This window comes from Phoenix dactylifera, chromosome 1 (assembly GCF_009389715.1).
Source record: "Phoenix dactylifera cultivar Barhee BC4 chromosome 1, palm_55x_up_171113_PBpolish2nd_filt_p, whole genome shotgun sequence".
Classification (NCBI taxonomy): domain Eukaryota; kingdom Viridiplantae; phylum Streptophyta; class Magnoliopsida; order Arecales; family Arecaceae; genus Phoenix; species Phoenix dactylifera.
The window spans coordinates 8,506,324-8,526,667 of NC_052392.1; the positions used below are offsets into that span (position 1 = coordinate 8,506,324).

The following is a 20,344-nucleotide window of genomic DNA, read 5'->3' on the forward strand; positions in this document are numbered from 1 at the left end:
GTAAATGGTCGACCGGAGCCCGACCAAATTTTTTTTTCGGCTCGACAATTTGGACCGGGAAATCTCAACCCGGCCTGATCGCATCCCCTCCCGTATCTTCTCCCACTCTCCAAGCCCAACTCCTTCAAATCAGCCACACCCCGAAGCCAAAGGGGTGGCGTTCGAATCCCAGATCACCGCCGGGCAGCACTAGCACCACGTCCTCCGGCGACACCTTCCCTTCAACAGTTTCCTGGAGGCCGAGTCGCGGCCTGCTGAGCGAGGCGGCGGCGGTGGAAGACTTCCACTGGAACCGGCTTGAGCTGACCTTCACCTCGATCCGGTGGTAGAGAACTTCCTCCGGTTGGATCTCTGACGAATCCGGCGTCTCCTCTGTCATCACATCTAAATCTCTGCCATCTCAGGTAGATCTCCAGTCCTAGCCCTAAGCCATCTCTATCCCTGGCTTGAACTATTATTTGGTATTATATCTCATATATTGGATCTGTAATCTGATTTGGATGATTTGCTGAAGGTCAATTTTAGGAATTTTTACTTGAATCGATTCAGTTAGATAAACTCGATGATGATCATGCTTTGTCAACAATGATGATCGTCACTTGTGAAAAATAAGGATTTAAAGAGAAAGGGGCTTTCATATGTGGAGTAGTATCTGATATTGTAGCAGAGCATCCTTGTATCAAACTAGTGAATTGAACAGATTTTTTCTGTGAATATCATCAATCATCCCCAAAGAAGATTTCAGGAAAGAAGGGTCGCGGAAGCGTTTGGTCGCGGGACTCTGTCGGCCGCAACATAGGAAAGAACGGTGATTAAGGTGCGGCGCGGCGAGGAGCTGCAGTCGCGGGAGGAGGCGAGCAATCTGTTCGCTGCTCTTCCCCTTCTGTATCAGCGAATCAAGAAGCGGGTCTTCAAGGGGTTACGGCCAGGTCGGGTTCCCTCACGGAAACGCTAGCGGACGACCCGAGCACACATATAGAAGCGTACAGAATAGCATAGGAAGAACAAGAAAGGGAGCGTCGGAGACGGGGGACTGAAAGTGAGGTACACGTCTCTAATTTTCTCCTATCAAATCACAATATTTACGAACTTTTCTTGAAAGAAAGAATTTTTTTTTCTTTTTTTCTAGTTTCTTGCGGAAAAAGTTTTGTATGATGAGTTACAATTGGGGCTATGTTGTGGTAACAATAAAGAGAAGAAGAAGAAAAGACCCTAGATTTTGAATTGTGCAGAAATTTTCTTACTTTTCTTCATCAATCCATGAAATAGTCTCTCCTTTGTAAAAAAGAAAAATGCATGCTATGCAAGAGCTCGCTAATGGATTTACTGGACCTTCTTTCCAAGAAAGAATGGATATTGACTGCTGAAATTTCCCATTGAACTAATAACAATAAACAATGAGTTTGAACAGTCAAGTTAAATAAATAAGGCTACCTATATAACCCTCCATTCATTGTATTGATTTGGAGTTGATAAAACTTTTCTTTCATTTTTTTAATGATGTGCATGAGCAAGGTTTTGCATTTCTTTAAAGAAATAGTACCGGTCAGTTGTATGAATGGTTTAGCACAATAATTTTGAACAAAAGAACAACTAAAATCTTAAGTTTATCATCTTAAATATGCTTGTCACATAAAATGTGGATAGTTCATAGGGTCATTTCCTGTGGATACTTCATAATGTGATTATTTTTTCCTTCATCTTTCTGTGAATACAATTGGAGCTTTTGGAGGAATGCTGTTTTTTCAGAGAAACTCATGATTTGTTTGTGGATTAGGCTAGTTCCTTGGTTTGATGATTTTTTGGCAAATGAATTTGTTGGCAGGTAGCTGGAGGTTGCAGTTTTTTTTGGTAGAGTGTTGACATTAATGGAATTGTGGGTTGTCCTTGGTTTGTTATTGACTACAATAACTAGATATTTGCTGCATAGATAAAATACTGATGATGTTTTAAGCTCTATGCAAGCTCTAATGATGAAATCCTCTAGTTTTCTGATGGAGTTATTTGATGAAATGCGTAGATCGATACAGACAATTAATGGCTGTTATTTAACCTTGCATGAGTACGGAAGAACTCATTCCACAAGTTCTATTAATTGTTATTGTAAAGGGGCCTGTCACTTTTTTCCATCCTCAGAAAATTGTAATTTACCACCAACATTAACGAGCCTTGAGTCGGCAATCAATGGAGTGCCTTCCGGATGGTCATGGTAAACTGCTAAAATGATGGCCATGAAGAGTGGTCAATCTATTACTGAAACAGAAAGTTCATTAGATAGAGAGATGTAGAACTTAATTCTCAGCAGAAAGGATAATAACTAAAGATTGGACACTAAAGATTCTTTGTTCCATCTTGATCGATATATCTAATCCATGTCATGTTAGACATTGACTTGTTGAGACTGGAGTAGAACTCAGCACTACTAGCAAACAGACTTGGATAAACACAAAGTGAGATTGCACCAAAATTTCTTATTGCAATTGTTTGAAGACCAAGTGTAATAGTCTTTCTCATGATCCCCACCTGTTATAGGAACTTTTATAGGCTCCCAATCCTAAATAGTTCCAAGCTTTCTAGTTCGTTTATGATTAGCTATTGTTATCATAAAGGTATTGATATCACTTTTTAGTTTGACTATGTTTTTTCTGGTCCTTTGCAAGTTTGTGGCATTTGAACATAGATGGTAGTGACCTTGTTAAATGGCAACATTTGATATGTTCGTAAAATAGAAAAGAGATGCATAAAACCATTCTTTGGCTCCTGCACTGGCCATCAGTTTTGAAGCTCACCACTTACGCAATTGAATCTGTTCCTGCTCCATCTCTTGCTTCATGTGATTATATTCTAGAGCAGTTTGACAATAGGTTTTCTCTTTAGTGATCAATTTTATATTTAGAAATCACAACTTATTTTCTGTTTGTAGCTCTCTTTATAAATATGTTTACTTCTTTCCATTTAGTAGTCTACAGGTAGATTTCCCCCCTCTTTTGGTGAAAGTTGGCAGAAGAACATAAAAAGCTTCATCTTAAGGGACTTAATCCTTGTCCTATTGGGACCCCACTTGTCATGCCCTAGATCAGGCTTGTGACACAGTCGTGCTACCACAAGCTACTACCCACAGTAACACGAAGCCTCATTAATAATTCATATAAAAGTAACATTTTATTCATTAAGTATTTTTCAAAAATGGAACAATACAGAGCTCTAAATTTGTACATCCAAAATAAATTTTCCAACCCAAAAATTTTTAGGCTCTCTGCTCCTAGCAACCCTATATATCTGAAAAAAACAACCGGAGGAATATGAGCTATGCGGCTCGGTAAGTAATCATGTACTATCTTATTGGATCAAGCATAATAATTTATATGCCAATGCATCATTTGGAGAATATAACAGGTATAGCAAAATAAAGCATTTCATAGATGATATACTCAAAACAGTCATAAAGAAATGCATGTCCAATCATGCGAGTTCATAAATATGACTATGCATCATAAAACTTTGCCATTATTCCATGCTTTGGAATCCGTACTCTCAGACGATAGTGCAGCTATGGCCGCTCTTATTTTCATAGCAAGACCTTTACCAACTACTATTATCTACTGGCAGAGGTCGTATGCCGAGCTAGTATTACCCGCTGACGGGGGTCGTATGCCGAGCTACTATTATCCGCTGGCGGGGGTCGTATGCCGAGCTACTATTATCCGCTGGCGGGGGTCGTATGCCGAGCTATTATTACCCGCTGGCGGGAGTCGTATGCCGAGCTACTATTACCTGCTAGCAGGGGTCGTATGCCTAGCTACTATTATCCGCTGGCGGGGGTCGTATGCTGAGCTACTATTACCCGCTGGTGTGGGTCCTATGCCGAGCTACTATTATCCACTGGCGGGGCTCCTATGCTGAGCTACTATTATCTGCTGGCGGGGGTCCTATGCCGAGCTACTATTATCCACTGGCGGGTTCATACATAGCAATCTAAGAGTTTTTAAATCATATCATATTTTTCATAAATTTTACTTCATAAGTACCTTGAAAGATGAATAATGGCATCGTAATGTGTAATATCCATAATCATGCTGCAAACTTCATTTTTCATGCAATCTATTGTAAACATAATTCATACTCAATCACATATTCATGAAAGAATGCTATTTAATCAAATTCATGAATCACATACAATCATATGCTTGATCGTACTTTTATTAATATAAATCATAATAAATATATATTTCTTTATTGCATAGTTACAATTAAACAGTGATTTGAAATCAATAAGATTATGCTAGAGTTATTTACCTCGGTTCGCTCCCGAAATTCTAATCTCAGCCAACGAATGCTCCGTACCTATCAAATGATTAAAAGTGAATTATCCACTGTTCTTTGACTCAAAACTACTTATCAAGTAGAGAGAGGGGGTACATCCTGAAAATGACCTCTCTCTCCTAATTCTATTTCAACATCTATATTATTCACCATTTATTTATGTATTTCTTTTCTTTTCCTTTTCTTTTCTTTTCTTTTTCTTCTCTTTTTTTCTTTTTCTTTTCTTTTCTTTTCTTCTTTTTCTTTTCTTTTCTTTTTCTTCTCCTCTTCTTCTCTCCAAAACTTTCTCCCGAATCTTCTCCTCCCTTTCTTCTTCCGTGAAGGGAGGAGGGCGAGCTCGGGAGGGGCTGGGCCACGGCCGGCAGCTTCCGCGGCCGAGCCCGTGGCGCTCTCGGCCGCACCTACAGCTGTGTTGAGGACCCCCGCAAGCGCCACCAACCAAGAAGGGCATCGGACTATAAAGAGGCCAACGGAGGGTCAAGCTAAGGCCAACTACTTTGCTTGGAGAGCCTTAGCCAAGTCCTTCATTTGGCCAAGCACATCCATGGTCGACCCTTGCTATGCATGCCAAGCCTCGGCCGAGCACGCCCAACCTTGGCCGAGTCCACCGCACGTAGCCCCGAGCCGTACCGCGGCCAAATTCTGCCGCGACCCATGCTGCGGGCGAGGTTCAGGCCGCAGAACCTCGCCAGCTACAGTGTGCCGAGCGAGGTTCATGCCAAAGAACCTCGCCAGCTATAGTGCCTCGGGCGAGGTTCGGGATGCAGAACCTCACCTACTACAATGCCATGGGCGGGGAACTTCACCCGCTACATTGTCGGGTGCGCACAGTGCCCGCGTGCTCTCGTGCGCCTGCGTCGCCCAGTGCGCCCACGGCCGAGCGAGGTTCGGCCTGGCCAACCTCGCCGGCCGTAGGGCCTCGCCGGCCTTGGGGTTTGTCCAAGACTTGGGCTACGGAAAATCCATCATAGTTTCCTCTAGATATTTTGCTTGTAAGCTTCATTTTGGAAAATAGAATCAATCAAGTGTTCCTCTAAACATCTCTACAAATATCCTCTTGAGTTTGATTGTTTTCTTCTCAAGTCAAGAGTCGGATCAAGTTGCAACCAGTAGACCCTCTCCTTGCCTTGGTTCCCATGGTCACTTAAGAGCTTGGTACACCGTGGCGCAAGCAAGCTCAAACTATCACGGCGTTACCCGCTCGGCCCCTTTTCCTACAACTTTAAGTCATCCGCAAGAAGCGAACGTGCAAGGCTCGGTGTGGTGGCTTGGGGCCGAAAGCCACCCTCCAACAGTACGGCCACGCGGCGCCTGTCGGCCCACGCGCGCCTGCGGCCGACCGCGCTCGCATGCGCGCGCGATAGCGGCTTGCCACGGTCGTCCACGCGCGCCAGCGCCCTGCTGGGCAGCCTGCCGCGCGCCAGGCGCCTGCTGTCGTGCTTCCAGACCTGCTGCCACCCCACTGTCGTGCGCCCAACGCCTCCTGCCGCGCGCCCCAGCACCCAGGCCAGTGGCCCAGAGCCCTGCAGGGCCTGTGGCCGATCAGGCCACTCAGACCAGCCGTGCCCAGGCCCTGCCAGCCGCCTGCCTAGCCCTTCTGCCCGCCAGCCCTGCTGCCAGCCATGCCAAGGACAATGCCATAGCCTCCAGCAAGCCAGCCAAAGGCCTGCCCAGCCACCAGCAGCTTTGGACAGCCATGGCCGGCCTATGCCACACCTCAGCCGGCTTAGGCCAGTCTATTAGCCACCTTTCCTTAATGGTTTGTCCCCCCATGAAGAGCCTATAAGTATGCATTGAGAGAAGTTGGGAGAGGGCCTTTTGGACTAGTATTCTCTTCTTGTATTTCATCCTTTGGCTTGGGAAGGCTTACGCCTATTGTATTCGGTCCTTGAACTTGTTCTTGGACTTGGGCTAGTGGAGACCAATCATAGTTTCCACTAGATCTTTGTATGTTCTTTACTTTGGGAATAGAAGCAACCATCAAGCATTCCTCTATCTTATACTTGTGTCCATACTTGTTGTGTTGTCTCTTTCAAGCCAGAGGACGGATCAAGCTGCAACCAGTAGACTAGCCCCTTGTCTTGATTTCCCTAACCATTTGAAGGAGTGCATTTTTCATTTGCAACAAGCTAAGGGTCGGGCCAAGCTGCAGCCAATAGGCCCACCCCTTGACTTGTATCCGAGACCATCCAAAGGAGTGGATATCAACTGACGTTACCCGCATCAGCCCAAATCAGCAACTTAACGAGGTGCGCGCAAGAAGCGCGAGGCAAGGATTTGGTGTGGTGACTTGAGGCCGAAAGCCGCCCTCCATCAAACTGATGTCCGTGGCCTGTGCGCGCGACCAAGCCAAGGCCGGCGGCTCTTACGACGTCCGTGGCCACTCCCCGTGACGCCAGCGATACTCGCGGCCACACACGGGTGAGTCCCCTCTTCCCTCCCTTCTTCTTGCTTTCTTTCTTTCTCCATCTTTTCTTTCCATCTCCCTTCTTCTCTTCACTGAGGCCCTCTGCCCCATTGAAAAGAAAGAAGGGGATGGGACTCCGACCTGACTACAGCCCCCGCCCGAGAGCAGGCAGCGGCCGAGAGCCAAGGAGTCTCTCTGTTTCATTTCGGAAACAGGGAAGAGGAAAGCAGAAAAAAATAATAACATGATCAGGGGGGCTTACCTAGCTCCGGGGATGAACTGCAATGACCCCTGCTCCAGCGCCTCCGTTGCTGGTTCAAGGAATCCCTGAGGAAGAAGGAGGAGAACGGTGAGAGGGTCTTACAAATAGGAGAATTTCGAGGGCGGTGGTAACCACTTTAGCGGCTAAGCAGCTGTACCACCCTTCCGCCTGGCAGTTGGACCCTCTTCCGCCTCGCTGAAGCCGGAGGTGGTGGTCTCCAGATGGGCTGCCGACCCATCTGGTGACCCAGTAGTCACACCACTTGTATGTGCATTTTTTGTGCATATGATGGCACTTATGTGCAAAGAAGTCCTTGCGCTTGGTTGCTAGATGGTAGCTAGCTGGTGCGTTGCACCCTAAGCTTTTGTTGCACGTATGGTCCATCCAATGCACATGTTGCATTCATCTGAGTAGCTTCCTTAGTTTTGCATTTAAAGCTTATAGTGTTATGAGTTGCTTCTTGACATCAACTTGCTAGTCTCTTTTGTTCACATGTACCATATGCCTCATCGTCCTATATGTATTAATTTACATTAAAAGTCAGTTAGTTTTGTGGAGTTCTTCAGATTACATTTGGATGTTCCAAACAAATTTCACATAAAGTTATTGAAATACTTTCATTTCTGAATTTAGTAAGTGTGCTGATTAAGAACCATGAGGAGAAGGCCTGGAATTTCTGGTTTGCAAAGTGCAGCTGCTGCTCGGGTAAATTTTCAAAATTTCCCTCATTATTAGTCCCACATTATTTCTTTTGTTGTTTATTTTTTATAAGAGATTGATTTTTTTTTTTCAATCTAGTCCTTTGGCACTATTCTTGATTTCCAATTCGTTTGATATTTCATCGCCACTGTGTCTGTTTTAATCAATATTCTTAGGATCAATATCGATTGGTTGGCGAAAATGTAGCCAAGATAAGAACAGATCTCATGAAAGAACAGCTTGCAACATTTCGATCTCAATTAGAAGAATTTGCTCGCAAACACAAGGTAAGAAATTGGCTTTAGTTTACCTTTTCCTTTAGCTTTTTTATGTGATATTGTTGCATGTGGATGCAACTGCTTATGTTTATGCAAGTCTTTATATGTCTGGCTTCTTGTGAGGCTTCAGATGAATGGTTCCATTGCTTTATTGCCTATTCTCACATCATCTTTGCTTCAAAAAATGAATGACCAGTCTCACATCATCTTTGCTTCCAAAATTGAATGACCAGTTATATGGTTGTGTTTGGATGGTTAGTTGCATCAAATATGGCTGGTATTTGAGACAAACGTGGTAAGGGCTAAAAACAGTAGTTTTGCGAGAAAGTGGGAAAAGACTGAGTGGAAAGTTAAGATAATATCAGAAATATGATATATAATCTCTTTCTTAGTGCCAATACTTCCTAGTTGTTTAACAATAAGTTCATGGTTAGGAGATGTGTATGAAGAAACAAAACAAATAATAATTTTCCTTGCAAGACAATTGGAGTTGGTTGACACTTAGCACTTTAAGAAACACTGACCTGAAACCCATTTTGTGGTCCTTGTGATGCTAATGACATAAATATAATTTCAAGAAAGAGAAACAATAGTATGATTTTTTTTCCATGATCAACACTTGGTAGAGTTGATTTTAGCCATGATGTCCATCATGCAGGTAGAAGGTTGGGTACCATAAACAATGCGCACACTCCATTTTATGCATATCTAGAACTTATGGACAAGTTTTTTCAATGCTTAGAGGGAGTGCTATCACTTGTTTGTATATCTTTTGAAACAAATGCTTATAAAATGTGAAGACCGCAATGGAGATTCATAATGCTAAGTTTACCGAAATGTATATGGTCCTCGCTTCTCTTTGTTATCATGCAAGCTAGGCAAGTGAATATTGGCTTGTCATGGAAATTTTCAGAGTGCATTGCATCATTCATTCCTTCTATCATCTTATTAGACTATCAAATTAACTAAATATACATTCATAATAATATGGGTTGTGGTTTACATTGTACTATTGATTGTGTATTAGTTGCATGGTTTGTTGTACCGCCCTGAACCGCCCAGTTCGTGGTGTACCGAGGGCGGACCGGCACGGTTTCACCCCTCAATTCGAAAAGCCGATGAGAGAGGGGGAGAGGGAGAAGGAGAGGAGAGGAGAGAGGGAGGGACGTGAGGATTGAAAGAGGGCTTCTACTCCAGATTCCCTTGTTTCGAATGAAACAGAGGCTGGGGGGGGAGGGACTTTTTTTATTTTGCAATTTTTAAGTAAAGTCGACAGGCCTCCTCCTGCCCTCCCCCTCTCCCTTCTTTCCTCTCTCTCTCTCTCTCTCTCTCTCTCTCTCTTCTTCTCTCTCATTCTGCCTCTTCCCTTCCTCATTGGCTCTCGCTTTGTCGGTACATGCTGGAATGGAATGGCACAGTATCGTACCGGCCAACTAGAATGGGTGCCAGTACCAGTATTGCATACCTTGATTAGTTGTATTATGAACCTTGAGAATGCTTGATCTGTCTTGTACAGGGAAGTAACTATTTTGCTGAACAAGGCAATGCTGAAATTTGGAGATGGAATAATGTAGTGCACTGATTTGCTTGGTTTCGTGTGGGTGGCTCCTAGAGTGAGGATAAGCTTTTACACATTTGCAGCTTGGAGAGTGATCAGTGTTGCTTCAAAGAAAGGGGGTATATCGTTTGGAAGGTTCTAAGACCCTAAAAAATTTGTTTTTACATCTTAGGTTGGTGTCATTTGTGTGCTGCGATGGTCCTGTGGCTATGGTTAGGGTGACAACTTACAACTAGGAGATGCAGTCATTTAATTTAAATAGGAACTTTCATTTTGCCAGCAAATCAATCGTACTCTGTTTACCTAATGTGAAGTTGGGTTGGAGACTATGCCTCACGTGCCATCCCATCAATTGACTTTTCCCTGCCTTATTGAAAAGTTTCACCACCATTTTCTATCCCATGCATGCTACATTCGCTGATTTTCGACATTTGTAGTGTGTACTACGACCATTATATACCTTGTCTTTGATAGGATAAAATCACATGCTGAAGCTTCCACACTTAGGGAGACTTTCCCTTAACAGACAAGGCAGTTGCAGTAAAAGGATGATATTCAATCAAAGGAGGTTTGGAGATTTTGTAACCTAGATAGTGTATATACTGGTTGAGAAAATAAACAATAAATGCTTTAATCATGTTCTGTCATGAATATGCCAACTGGAAACGAGGATTTTGGCATTCTTATTCTAAATTTCTTGTCAAGGTAACGGGCTTCATCAACATAGTTGTTTGAATGAACTTGCAAGAGCTCTGACTAAGTGCAGAGACAGCCAAAAATTCAAACAAGTTGTAAATTTAATTTTTATTTAATATAATGATACTGTGATGATACTTAACAAGTTAATGATTGGGATCAAAATAATTCATCTTGCTTTGTTTTGCCTTTCACAGCCTGGCATTATCATTGTTGATGATCATATAATACCCATTATTTCAGGAGAATGAACTTTTGAGAGTTGGCTATATATTCAAATGTGAAAATGCTTAAAGCATTACATTGGATGTCAGGATTTCCTATATACATATATATATATATACTAATTTATTCGGGCAGTCAGTATGTAAGTATGTACTAATTTATTCGAGCAGTGCAGAATGACATCCGTAAAAACCCTACGTTCAGAACACAGTTCCATGAGATGTGTGCTAAAGTTGGAGTGGATCCCCTAGCTTCTAACAAAGGATTTTGGGCAGAGTTGTTAGGGATTGGCGACTTCTACTATGAGCTTGGTTGGTATTAATCCCTATCTTCATATTTCTTGAAATTATTGTTTTCTTTAGCATTCATACAAGTTTGAAAAGATTTCATTCTAATTATACGTAGTTTTCATTCTAATTTAATCATTTTTGCTCTTCATTTTTTGATGATGGCTTTTGTTTATATATTTCGATTTCATTTTACAAGAGAGAGGTTGCATATTAGTTTTTCATACTCTTTCTTTATGCATAGTGTTGCTTTCTTTATGCATAGTGTTGTCTGTATTGTCAAAATTAACTTCATTGGACCCATACTGATGAGGGACATTCAACCTTTTTTACCATATGTTAGATGAATACTTTTTTTTTTCTTAGAAGATTAAGAGAAGGCTTTGTTATTCTTTAGTTTAGATAAATGGTCTTCTATGTTTTGGTGAAAAACATCAGAACCTTGAACTGCCCTCTTATATCCTTTGGTTGCAAGGTTTCTCATGATACTTGGCTTGGGATTTATGCATACTGGGTATTTATATGCAACCCTACTTGGTTTCAAAGGTATCAACATAGACTTGAATCATATTTTCTGGCAGAGAAAAGTCAAATCTGGATTATCCATGTAAAGGGAATCACTTGGTTGTGCACTGGGGTCCCAGGATCTACCTCAACTAAAGGCAATTCTACCAGGAATAATTCTCTTCATTTCTTCTCCATTTTAATTCAAAATTCTAGATTATTTTCCCCAGCTTGATATAGGTTTTCATCTGAGCAGAGTTTCTTACTCCTAAATGCATCATCTCCCGATCCCTAACAAGCTAACGTGAACAATTTCCTTTCAATTGTATATGGTTGCTCTCCATCTGTTGTGAGAAGATAAGCATATGACTCACCTCCTGACACATACAATTTCCACTCTACAGATGTCTTCTTCCTTCAAAAGTTGTACATATGTAGATTCAGATTTGTTGTTTATTTATTGTGAATCTCAGACCACAAAGGTGGCATACTTGTGTATCATATTTGACTTTTTAGCATCCAATTTCTTTTCTAATTAACCAATTTGATGAGGCAGGGGTTCAGATAGTTGAGATTTGTTTGGCAACCAGATCACACAATGGAGGTTTAATCAACTTGCAGGAGCTCTGCAGTCTTCTGTGTCAGAGGCGAAAAACCGCTCGTGAAGCAGTATCGGAGGATGACTGCTTGCGTGCTATAAGTAAGTTAAAGGTATTAAACAGAAGATTTAATGTCTATACTATCTGTGTAATGAAGCATTTTTCGGAGACTGGGTAACAATTCCCTCTTTTTAAGTATCACTTTTTACAACTTAAATTAAAGTAGATTCTTATAATCTTCTTCCACGACATGTATTTCCCCATTAGGTGGTGTTGATGCTTGATATATGAACTTTCAGGTCCTCGGTAGTGGTTTTGAAGTAATTACTGTTGGGAAGAAAAAGCTTGTCCGGTCAGTTCCTACTGAGTTGAACAAAGATCATAATGAAATTCTTGAAGTGGCTCAGGTATGTTTTTTGTTTTACAAGTACTCTTGCTGGTATATAATTATCCTGTTAAACTCTTGTGGTATATTCTTAAAGCTACGAATTGGATTTCATGGGGCTCAGGGGGGTATGTTGAGATGCCTTTTTGTTGCATTTGTGTACGTCTCTGTAACGCTACCTCTCAACCTAGACTTTGTCGTTTGTAGTTTTCTTACCTTCTGGCCTTGGAGTTCTTAAACCTTTCAAGTCATTTTACTCTTTGTACTGACTTCAGCAAGTTGCTTATTACCTAAAAAGAAAAGAAGCAATGAAAGAAAAGGAAGGGTAAAAGAAAACATTGATGGGAAAGAAATGCAGATGTGATCATCCTTGAAGCAAACAAAATTGAGAAATTATCATCATCGCTATCTTAAAATTTATAGTGACAAGTTTAGGGTATAAGATCTGTTGGAATTTAACTAATGCCATATTGGCCCTCTCTTCAACTTCCTACGGCAAAAAAATGTCTATCTGTAAATTTTTAAATAGTTTGACTGGCATAGCATAACAGTATATTTTATTACTATAATTGCCTCAACATTTTGAGAGAAGAATTGTGGCAATGTTATGTTGGCATGTTGTAAGAATTTTCATCTACATGTGTAGAAGATCTGGATCTTCTGGGTTTAAGTTGAACTAGACTCTACTAAAAACAATATTGTCGTTACTGAAAGAGTTGATGGGCAGGTGTGCACTAGTTGATTTTTCACATCTTCATGCGCTAATTCATAAGTTCTACATATTCAATTTACCTGGAAAACTAACACGGAAGAGATTGATGTGTTCAAAAGGTTGATAGAATGAATTTCCAATACTTGGAAGTGCCCTATGGCAAAAATTCCAATTCAACAGGGACTTTGGTGTAATGAACCGATTCTTCTCAGTCCAGTCATAAGCATTAAATCCTGCGTCCATGTGACAAGTCTAGATCCTATATTAATACAAGTTTCTTTCTTTCCTTATTTTTGTTCATTTTCTTAGAAAATTCTTCTTCGTTATTTTTACTTCATGCATAACAAGTATATCTGATGCATGCAAATACCATCTTGATTCATTTTCTATTTTCCATTTTTTTAAATCCAAGCTTTATACAGTGTGGATAAAGCCCCTTATTATTTTTTTGATCTCTTCACACCTTATAAGGAGGCTAGTGATTGGAAAAGTTTCTAGTCAAGTTCAAGGATCTAGCATCAAACATTGTAGCCATGCTGGTCATAGGTGAGTATGGTATGCTTGCTTGCTATGCCATGCCATGTTAATTATGTGCAGAGTCATGCCAGGACCCATTTAAAAAAAACATAGTCCATGTCGATGTTGTCACACAGACCAGTATGGTCCGACGAGCACAATACGGCAGCATCGAGCTTCTGTACCATGTTGCAAGCTATCATCAGAATAAGTACTGTGCACCTAATCCATGGTCAAGGATCTTCCTTAAGAATTTTTTTTTTAATGGGTTAATTAGGTTAAAGATGGCATCTAATGTCATATTCTGCATCTTTTGTTCTCAAACCTAATGATTCTTATGATTCAAAAAAAAAAAAAACTTAATTTGCATTTTCTATTGATGTTTGTTGTTCTCAAACCTCTTCAGGCCTACAGGGAAAGTAATTGGGAACCTTTTGGCATATAATATTCCATTTTGATTCTATACTTGCTTTAGAATCATTGTTATGTTAGTTGTTCGCTAATGATAAGATTCAAACTGACTTCATTTTGTGGTTGATTGTAATGCATTGATAGGAAGTTGTTATTTAATAATGTTATGGGCTGGACTCCTGTCATCTGTGGCTGCTGTCATGAAATTTATATGCTTTTGTAGGCCCAAGGCTATGTGACCGTAGAGGAGATCGAGAAGACACATTCCTGGCCCTCGGGTCGTGCAATCGATGCCCTCGAAACTTTGCTAGAAGTGAGCACTGCTTCGATAGATTGACCAAGTCCTTTTTTTTTTTTGGGTTTTCCCTTCTCAGTTATTTATGATGACTCCTTATCATATGTTCTATCGAATCAAAACAGGAGGGTCTCGCCATGATTGATGATGGTCATAGAGATGGGAAGCGCCGGTATTGGTTTCCTTGTGTAGCTCCCATTTCTGCAGCCTTGGGAGCTGAGGGGTTGAGATCATCCTCATAGTTGATGCTCAGGGGGTGGGACCGCGTTGTTCCGTCGCGAAGTCCATCGACAACCTGAAGTGGTGGGTTCCACAAGTGTTTTCATCATCTCCGACCGCATTGGTCGGAGGGAAAAAAAAAAGAAAAAAAAAAAAAAAGAAGAAAAAAAAGGTCGCTTTTTTGACCGGTCGTTGTTGTCTGGACTCTGGTTGTTTGCGTTGAATGTATTAATATAAAACTTTTGCATATAAGAACTGATGATGGATCTGTAACATTGGTCCGCTTTAAATAGTTTTTGTTTTATCTTATCTGATTGTTTATGTGGGAAAATTCTTTATATGTCTTGGTCGTGCAACCATTTTATTGAGGGATTATAGTCATGTTGTCTTCCTTCTAGATCCCGATATATGTCTTAATTTATGTCTATCTTGTCCATAATTTCATAACTTATATTGTACGCAGATCATAAATTGTGGACTGAAATAAATGATAGTTAGAAAAAGGGATAAAAAGAAAAATTGTTGTTCACAGATTTTAACCATCAATAGAAGAGCCATGATAGTATGGGAAAAGGTATGTTCTCCAAGGCGATCGACGATCTGGGATTCTGCTTTAATCTTCGTGCAGTAATTGGGGCTTTTTCTAGAATGGCTGGTGAGCGGAGGTGGATGCATGATTAGAGTACGAGAGTGGCTGGTGCGGTCCTTCAGTATAGACCTGATCAAAATTCGGGTCGGATTTTACAACAGAAATTAGGCCCGATGGCTATGTCCAGGCCTGGCTCGGTCCAACTGTCAGGCTTAAATTTTGTCCAGGTCCGACCTAATTTTATAAATCTGGTTCCAGGCCCGATCCGATAGGTCTGATTTTTTCTTTGTTTGGAATCTGGAAATGGACCAGAATGACCCAACAGCCTATTGGGCTCTCTAAAATTGTATGCATTTTTCTACCTTATATATAAAACACGGGCCGGGCCATTTTTAAAAGTTCCCAGGCCCGGTCCGATTTTTTGGTCGGGCCGCTTTTCCTGCCCAGGCCCGACCCATGGGCTTTTTTGTTAATGCCCAAGGCCGAAAAATTCCGGACCCGGCTGGGCGGGCCAGAAGGTCCGTGATCATCTCTACTCCAATAGTGAGGATCGATGGTAGAGACCTAGCAAAGGATCGACTGGCAGTGAGGATCAGCCCCTTCCAAGAAGAGTGGAGACAAATCTCTCATGGTCGACTGTGGTTCGAAAATTCTCCTAGCAGCTAGTGTGGATCAATCATAAGATCTTGGAGGAGCTCGAGGACCTCCAATGACACTTCTCGGAGGTTCTCAAACTACCGTTGGAGAGAATGAAAGCATCTAGAAAGATATGGGAAATCGACAACAATCATTGTTCACAACCTTGCCCAGAGAGTTCCAGCGGAGTGAGTCGCTTGAGAGTTGAAGTTTAAGAAGAAATTTGAGTACAATGTTGAATCATTTTTGATGTCATAGGATCACCATGCATTCCAGTTCAAGTGTGAAGAAGATTGGAATACGGCCTTGGCCAGTGGCCCTTGGCTGGTGGTAGGCCAATTGCTAGCAATAGAAAAATAGGTGCCAGATTTCGTCCTGGGCACGAATGTGGTGAACAGGGTCGTGGTCTAGCTCCGCCTCTCATGTCTTCCTCTAGAGTATTGGGAGGGGTCAAACTTAGACATTGCGGCGGACTTAGACATTGCGGCGGCTAGTTGGTCATTGGCTTTGGAGGACTTCACAGATCAGTAATGGAAGCTCAGTTTTGCTAGGGTTAAGCTGGAGTTAAACGCCCTTGATCCACTCAAGTCAGGGGTCTTCATCAAGGAAGATCTTGGATGTTCTGGCATATGTTCATATACGAGAAGTTGTCGATTTTTTGCTACTTATGTGGCAGGATTGGCCACAAAGAAAAAGAGTGTCAACACCCTCATCTCATGCCAGCACCGGCGGAGGGGGCGTTGGAGGGCGGCTCCAACCCTGATGGTGGTGGAGACTCCTCTAGAGGCCTCGAATCAGGCGAAGGAGGAGGCAGTTGGCGGGGAGCAACGCCCCATTTCTAGTCCATAGTTGCCACATCCGGAATCTAGCAACCTAGGGCTTCCAAGAGCGGGACGCGCTCGAAGAAGGCGGCTAAGTTCATTCCTGAGTCGGCATCCAAGCCGGCTTCCTCCCAGTCAAGCCCGAGTTCCATACGAAACAAGCCGAGCTCACCCAATTCACCGCTAGATTCAGATGGCTGGCAAAAACCTACTAAGGTGGCCCGAAGGAGATCACCAGAGAAGGGGGTTCAAGCAGGCGACTTGGTGCAAATCGTCGAAAGGGTGAGTCATCCAAGCACCATCCCTCATTCAAGCCTCGAGCCATGCAGCGATGTGGGTCGGGCCCAAGGAGAGGCCTGTTGGGCCGAGCTAGAGGGCAGCAGGCCGATGCGGTGATGTTGGAGGCTAAGTCCAGCTCTAGCCCACTCAACTGAGCTAGGAGCCTATCTATCATGCATGGGTGCAATGGGCCGGTGGAGTTAGGGATCCCACAATCCTAGCCCGGCTCCCCACCCACGAGTGTGAGATCCTCACCATCGAAGTGGGATAGCGATCCCCATCAATGATGAGTGCACCCCTCCATCCCAGATGGTCAGGCATGAGGAGGCAAGGGCCTTGGGAGGAGGTGTTGCATCTGACTAGGAGGTCGCAGCTAGTGATATTCCATCACAAAGTTTGGTTCTTGCTCTATTGTCAACGGTTGAATCAAGGACATCGAAGCCATTCGGAGGAGTTTCAGTCGCCGACAGGGAGGCTTCAACGTGTGATGTGGGCGGCCAAGTTGGGGAGGTGCAAGGCCATCTCACCCCAGACATCGCAATTTCTGGTGGACCGGCAACGGGTGAGGATGATATCAAGAATGATGGGGGATGGGTTGGGCCTGACTCAAGATGACTAGGGCTTAGCAGTCCACCAGCTAAAGATTGCAGTATTGGGCTCAATTTTGGAAGATGAGCCAAGGGAAGATGTGGCGGCGGGTGAGCCATGGACGGAGGCTGACAGAGAGGCCTGAGGCAATCTCCACTCTGCAGAATGAAGATCTTCATGTGGAATTGTAGGGGGAGGAAAAGCCTCCTTTAGCACTGCCTTCTGAAGGCTGGTGCATCAGCATGATCCTAAGGTGTGTGTCTTATTTGAGACTTGTCTCTCGGGCTGGAGTCTTCAACATGTCAAACGCTCCTTTTCTATCTCTTGGGGCTTCTATGTAGTGGAGTCTCAAGGCTTGTCAGGTGGTATTGTTGTGATTTGGAGATTAGGTAGCTGCAACGTTGACATCTTTCATAATTGTAACCAACAGGTGATTATCATGATGATTTCTAAAAGAAATGGGCCTCCTTGGATTTTATCTGTTTTTTATGCTAGCACTAACTGTAGGAAGCGTCGAATGTTATGGGGCGAGGTGGCAACCTGGTTCAACAGGGTTTTCCTACTATAGTGTAGGTGACTTCAACTGTATAGATGGCCCTCAGGAGAAATAGGGGGAGGGGCAAGCCTTTCATTAGCAAGATTGAGGTCAGAGAGTTTTATGAATTTAACACAGCTAACAACCTGGTTGATCTTGGATTCACAGGGCTGAGATTCACCTAGTGCAATAACCGTATGAGCCGAGCGAGGGTCTAAGAGAGAATTGATAGAGTTCTCACCTCAGCCAGATGGATTTAGCTCTTTCCGAATTATCATGTGTGTCACCTTCCATGCATCGCTTCAGACCATTGCCCCATCCTAGTTAAGTACTTCATCCTCTACCCCATGTTGAAGTCTTTTTTAGTTCGAGAAGATTTGGCTCTCCTATCTGCAGTTATGGGATATTGTACGGGACACTTGGCACATGGCCATGCGAGGCGATGTCATGTATGGAGTTACTCACAAACTAAAGCTGACCAAATGCCAACTACGAAAGTGGAATCAGGAGATGGGCAATATTTTCAGGAGAATGGAGGAGGAAGAAGCTTCTATTGCCAACCTCCAATCTAGAGGGGAGCAGAGTGGATGCCTGTTCGAGGGGGAGTTGGTGGAGCCCAAGGCATAGTTAACCATGCATCACTCGCTTCTTCATCAGAAGGAGATCCTTTAGCAGTAGAAATCGAAGGTACGGTGAATTTCAGAGGGGGATTGAAACACCAGATTTTTTTCACCAATCGACGATCATTAAGAGATAGAGAAACGGAATCAGAAGCCTCAAGGATAACAGTGGTCAGATGACAAATGACTCTAATACTATCAGTAGGGAGCTTCTACAATTTTTTAGATCGAGATGGATGGCTCGACTTAGCAGTAGTTGGTCATTTTTCAGGCCAGCATTGATAGAGAAGGTGTCAAAGAAGGAGAATATTGTCCTTGTCAACCCGATTTCAGCTAAGAAAGTCTAGTTGGCTATTTGGTCTTTGGCCGAGGATAAGGCCCTAAGGCCGAATAGATTTTCTCCTTTTTTTTCAGAAGATATTGGTTTATTATCCGGTAGGAGGTGACTGCAGCCATCCAACAATTTTTTAGGACGACCTTGATGCCTAGGGCCTAGAAGAGGACCTTTATCACTCTAATCTCGAAGAAACAGAATGCTATGGAGCTGGGCCATTATAGAGCGATCAATCTATACACCACTTTGCATAAAGCCATTGGGAAAATCCTGGCATCTAGATTGAGGAAAATCCTACCCCAGCTCATTAGTCTTAAGCAAGGAGCCTTCTTTGGGGGTCACAGTATCTCTGACAATGTCCTTATTGCCTAGGAGTTCATATTTGATCTCCAGAGAGCCCCATGCCGAAAGAGCTTGATGAGAGTCAATCGTGATATGTAGACGACCTACAATTATATGAGTTGGTGTTTCTTGATTTATTCCTTGGAGAGCTTCGGTTTTCACAAGACATGGGTCAGATAGACCATGGGTTATGTTCAGGCTCCTTCCTTCGTCATACTGGTGAATAGCACGCTTATACTATTCTTCGAGTCTTCGATCGGGCTTCGACAAGGTTATCTACTTTCTCCATTCCTCTTCATCATCTGTGCTGATGCTTTGTCTAGAGCCCTCCGGACAACTTCAGTGTCTCAGGTCCTGGAGGCCTATAGGTCTGTGCCGGATTTCGTCATAATTTCGCACATCCTACTTGTTGATGATTGTATGCTTCTGGCCTGGGCTACGAGGCAATCTACACTAGAGATTTGGAGGATCTTGGAGGAGTACTACATAGCTTTTGGGCAGCAGATCAATCTAACTAAGTCAATCATCTACTTCAGTTCGAAGATCAAGCCGCGGCTCATGACCACCATTTAGAAATTGCTATATGTGAGCTAGCAGGAGGGTATCTTAAGATATTTGGGGGTGCCCATCACTAGTCGATGCCTCTGCAGGTCGGATTGCACTACCATTGAACAAAGCATGAGGCAAAGGCTTGAGAGGTGGCAGTCAGGCGCTCTTTCGATGATGGGCAAAATCACCTTGGTACGGTCTATTCTCAATTTGATTCTGGTGTACCCACTGTCCAACACTATTGTGCTCGTGGCACCATTGAGGATCTTGTAGCATATATTTAGAAGCTTCATCTGAGGCAGGTGGAAGAACAGAAGTGGAGTTTACCTAGTGGCTTGGGAGGTGGTTTATCAGCCTCTTAGTAGTGGAGGACTGGAAATTCACTCCTTTCTTATGAAGCGAGAGCTCCTTGCTACCATACATGTTGCTAAATACCTTCTCGAGCCTGAGAGTTTCTGGAGTACCTTGATGAGGGCCAAATACGACATGCGGACCTCGGCACTCGATTTTCAGACTGGACGACACAACTCATTCATTTGGATGGAGATTTTTGCTTACAACCCAATGGTGCTCCCTAGGATCAAATGGCTTGTGGAAGATAGTCAATCGATTGATGTGATGGATGATAGATGGCTGATGGAGCAACTACTTGGTCTGTGGTCAACCATGATCGAT

The 20,344-nt window shown here is 43.0% G+C and overlaps 2 protein-coding genes across 8 annotated transcripts; both read left to right on the top strand.

Annotated features, from left to right (window-relative positions):
• Positions 1-100: 100 nt before the first annotated feature.
• On the top strand, positions 101-14,767 carry LOC103699497 (vacuolar protein sorting-associated protein 22 homolog 1). Of its 7 annotated transcripts, none has more exons than XM_026801914.2 (9): positions 101-404; positions 739-1,044; positions 7,630-7,697; positions 7,868-7,978; positions 10,624-10,759; positions 11,796-11,950; positions 12,138-12,245; positions 14,086-14,175; positions 14,283-14,767. In XM_026801914.2, exons 3-9 carry the CDS (start codon positions 7,647-7,649, stop codon positions 14,397-14,399), a joined length of 768 nt encoding a protein of 255 aa, XP_026657715.2. In that variant the 5' UTR covers positions 101-404; positions 739-1,044; positions 7,630-7,646; the 3' UTR covers positions 14,400-14,767. The 7 variants fall into 7 exon arrangements, with proteins under 7 accessions (XP_026657715.2, XP_008779749.2, XP_008779739.2 ...); XM_008781527.4 differs by having other exon boundaries at positions 102-404; positions 736-1,044; positions 7,626-7,697; XM_008781517.4 differs by having other exon boundaries at positions 102-404; positions 7,626-7,697.
• Positions 14,768-19,303: 4,536 nt separating this feature from the next.
• LOC120109632 (uncharacterized mitochondrial protein AtMg01250-like) lies at positions 19,304-19,693 on the top strand. The gene has a single exon (XM_039123634.1). The coding sequence runs from the start codon at positions 19,304-19,306 to the stop codon at positions 19,691-19,693; it is 390 nt and encodes a 129-aa protein (XP_038979562.1).
• The last annotated feature ends 651 nt before the right edge of the window (positions 19,694-20,344 follow it).

Coding starts and splice junctions, on each gene's coding strand:
- LOC103699497 (XM_026801914.2), top strand. CDS start 7,647: ATGAGGAGAAGGCCTGGAATTTCTGGTTTGCAAAGTGCAGCTGCTGCT. Junction 7,698..7,867: donor AAAGTGCAGCTGCTGCTCGG/GTAAATTTTCAA, acceptor CAATATTCTTAG/GATCAATATCGATTGGTTGG. Junction 10,760..11,795: donor CGACTTCTACTATGAGCTTG/GTTGGTATTAAT, acceptor TTGATGAGGCAG/GGGTTCAGATAGTTGAGATT.
- LOC120109632 (XM_039123634.1), top strand. CDS start 19,304: ATGGGTTATGTTCAGGCTCCTTCCTTCGTCATACTGGTGAATAGCACG.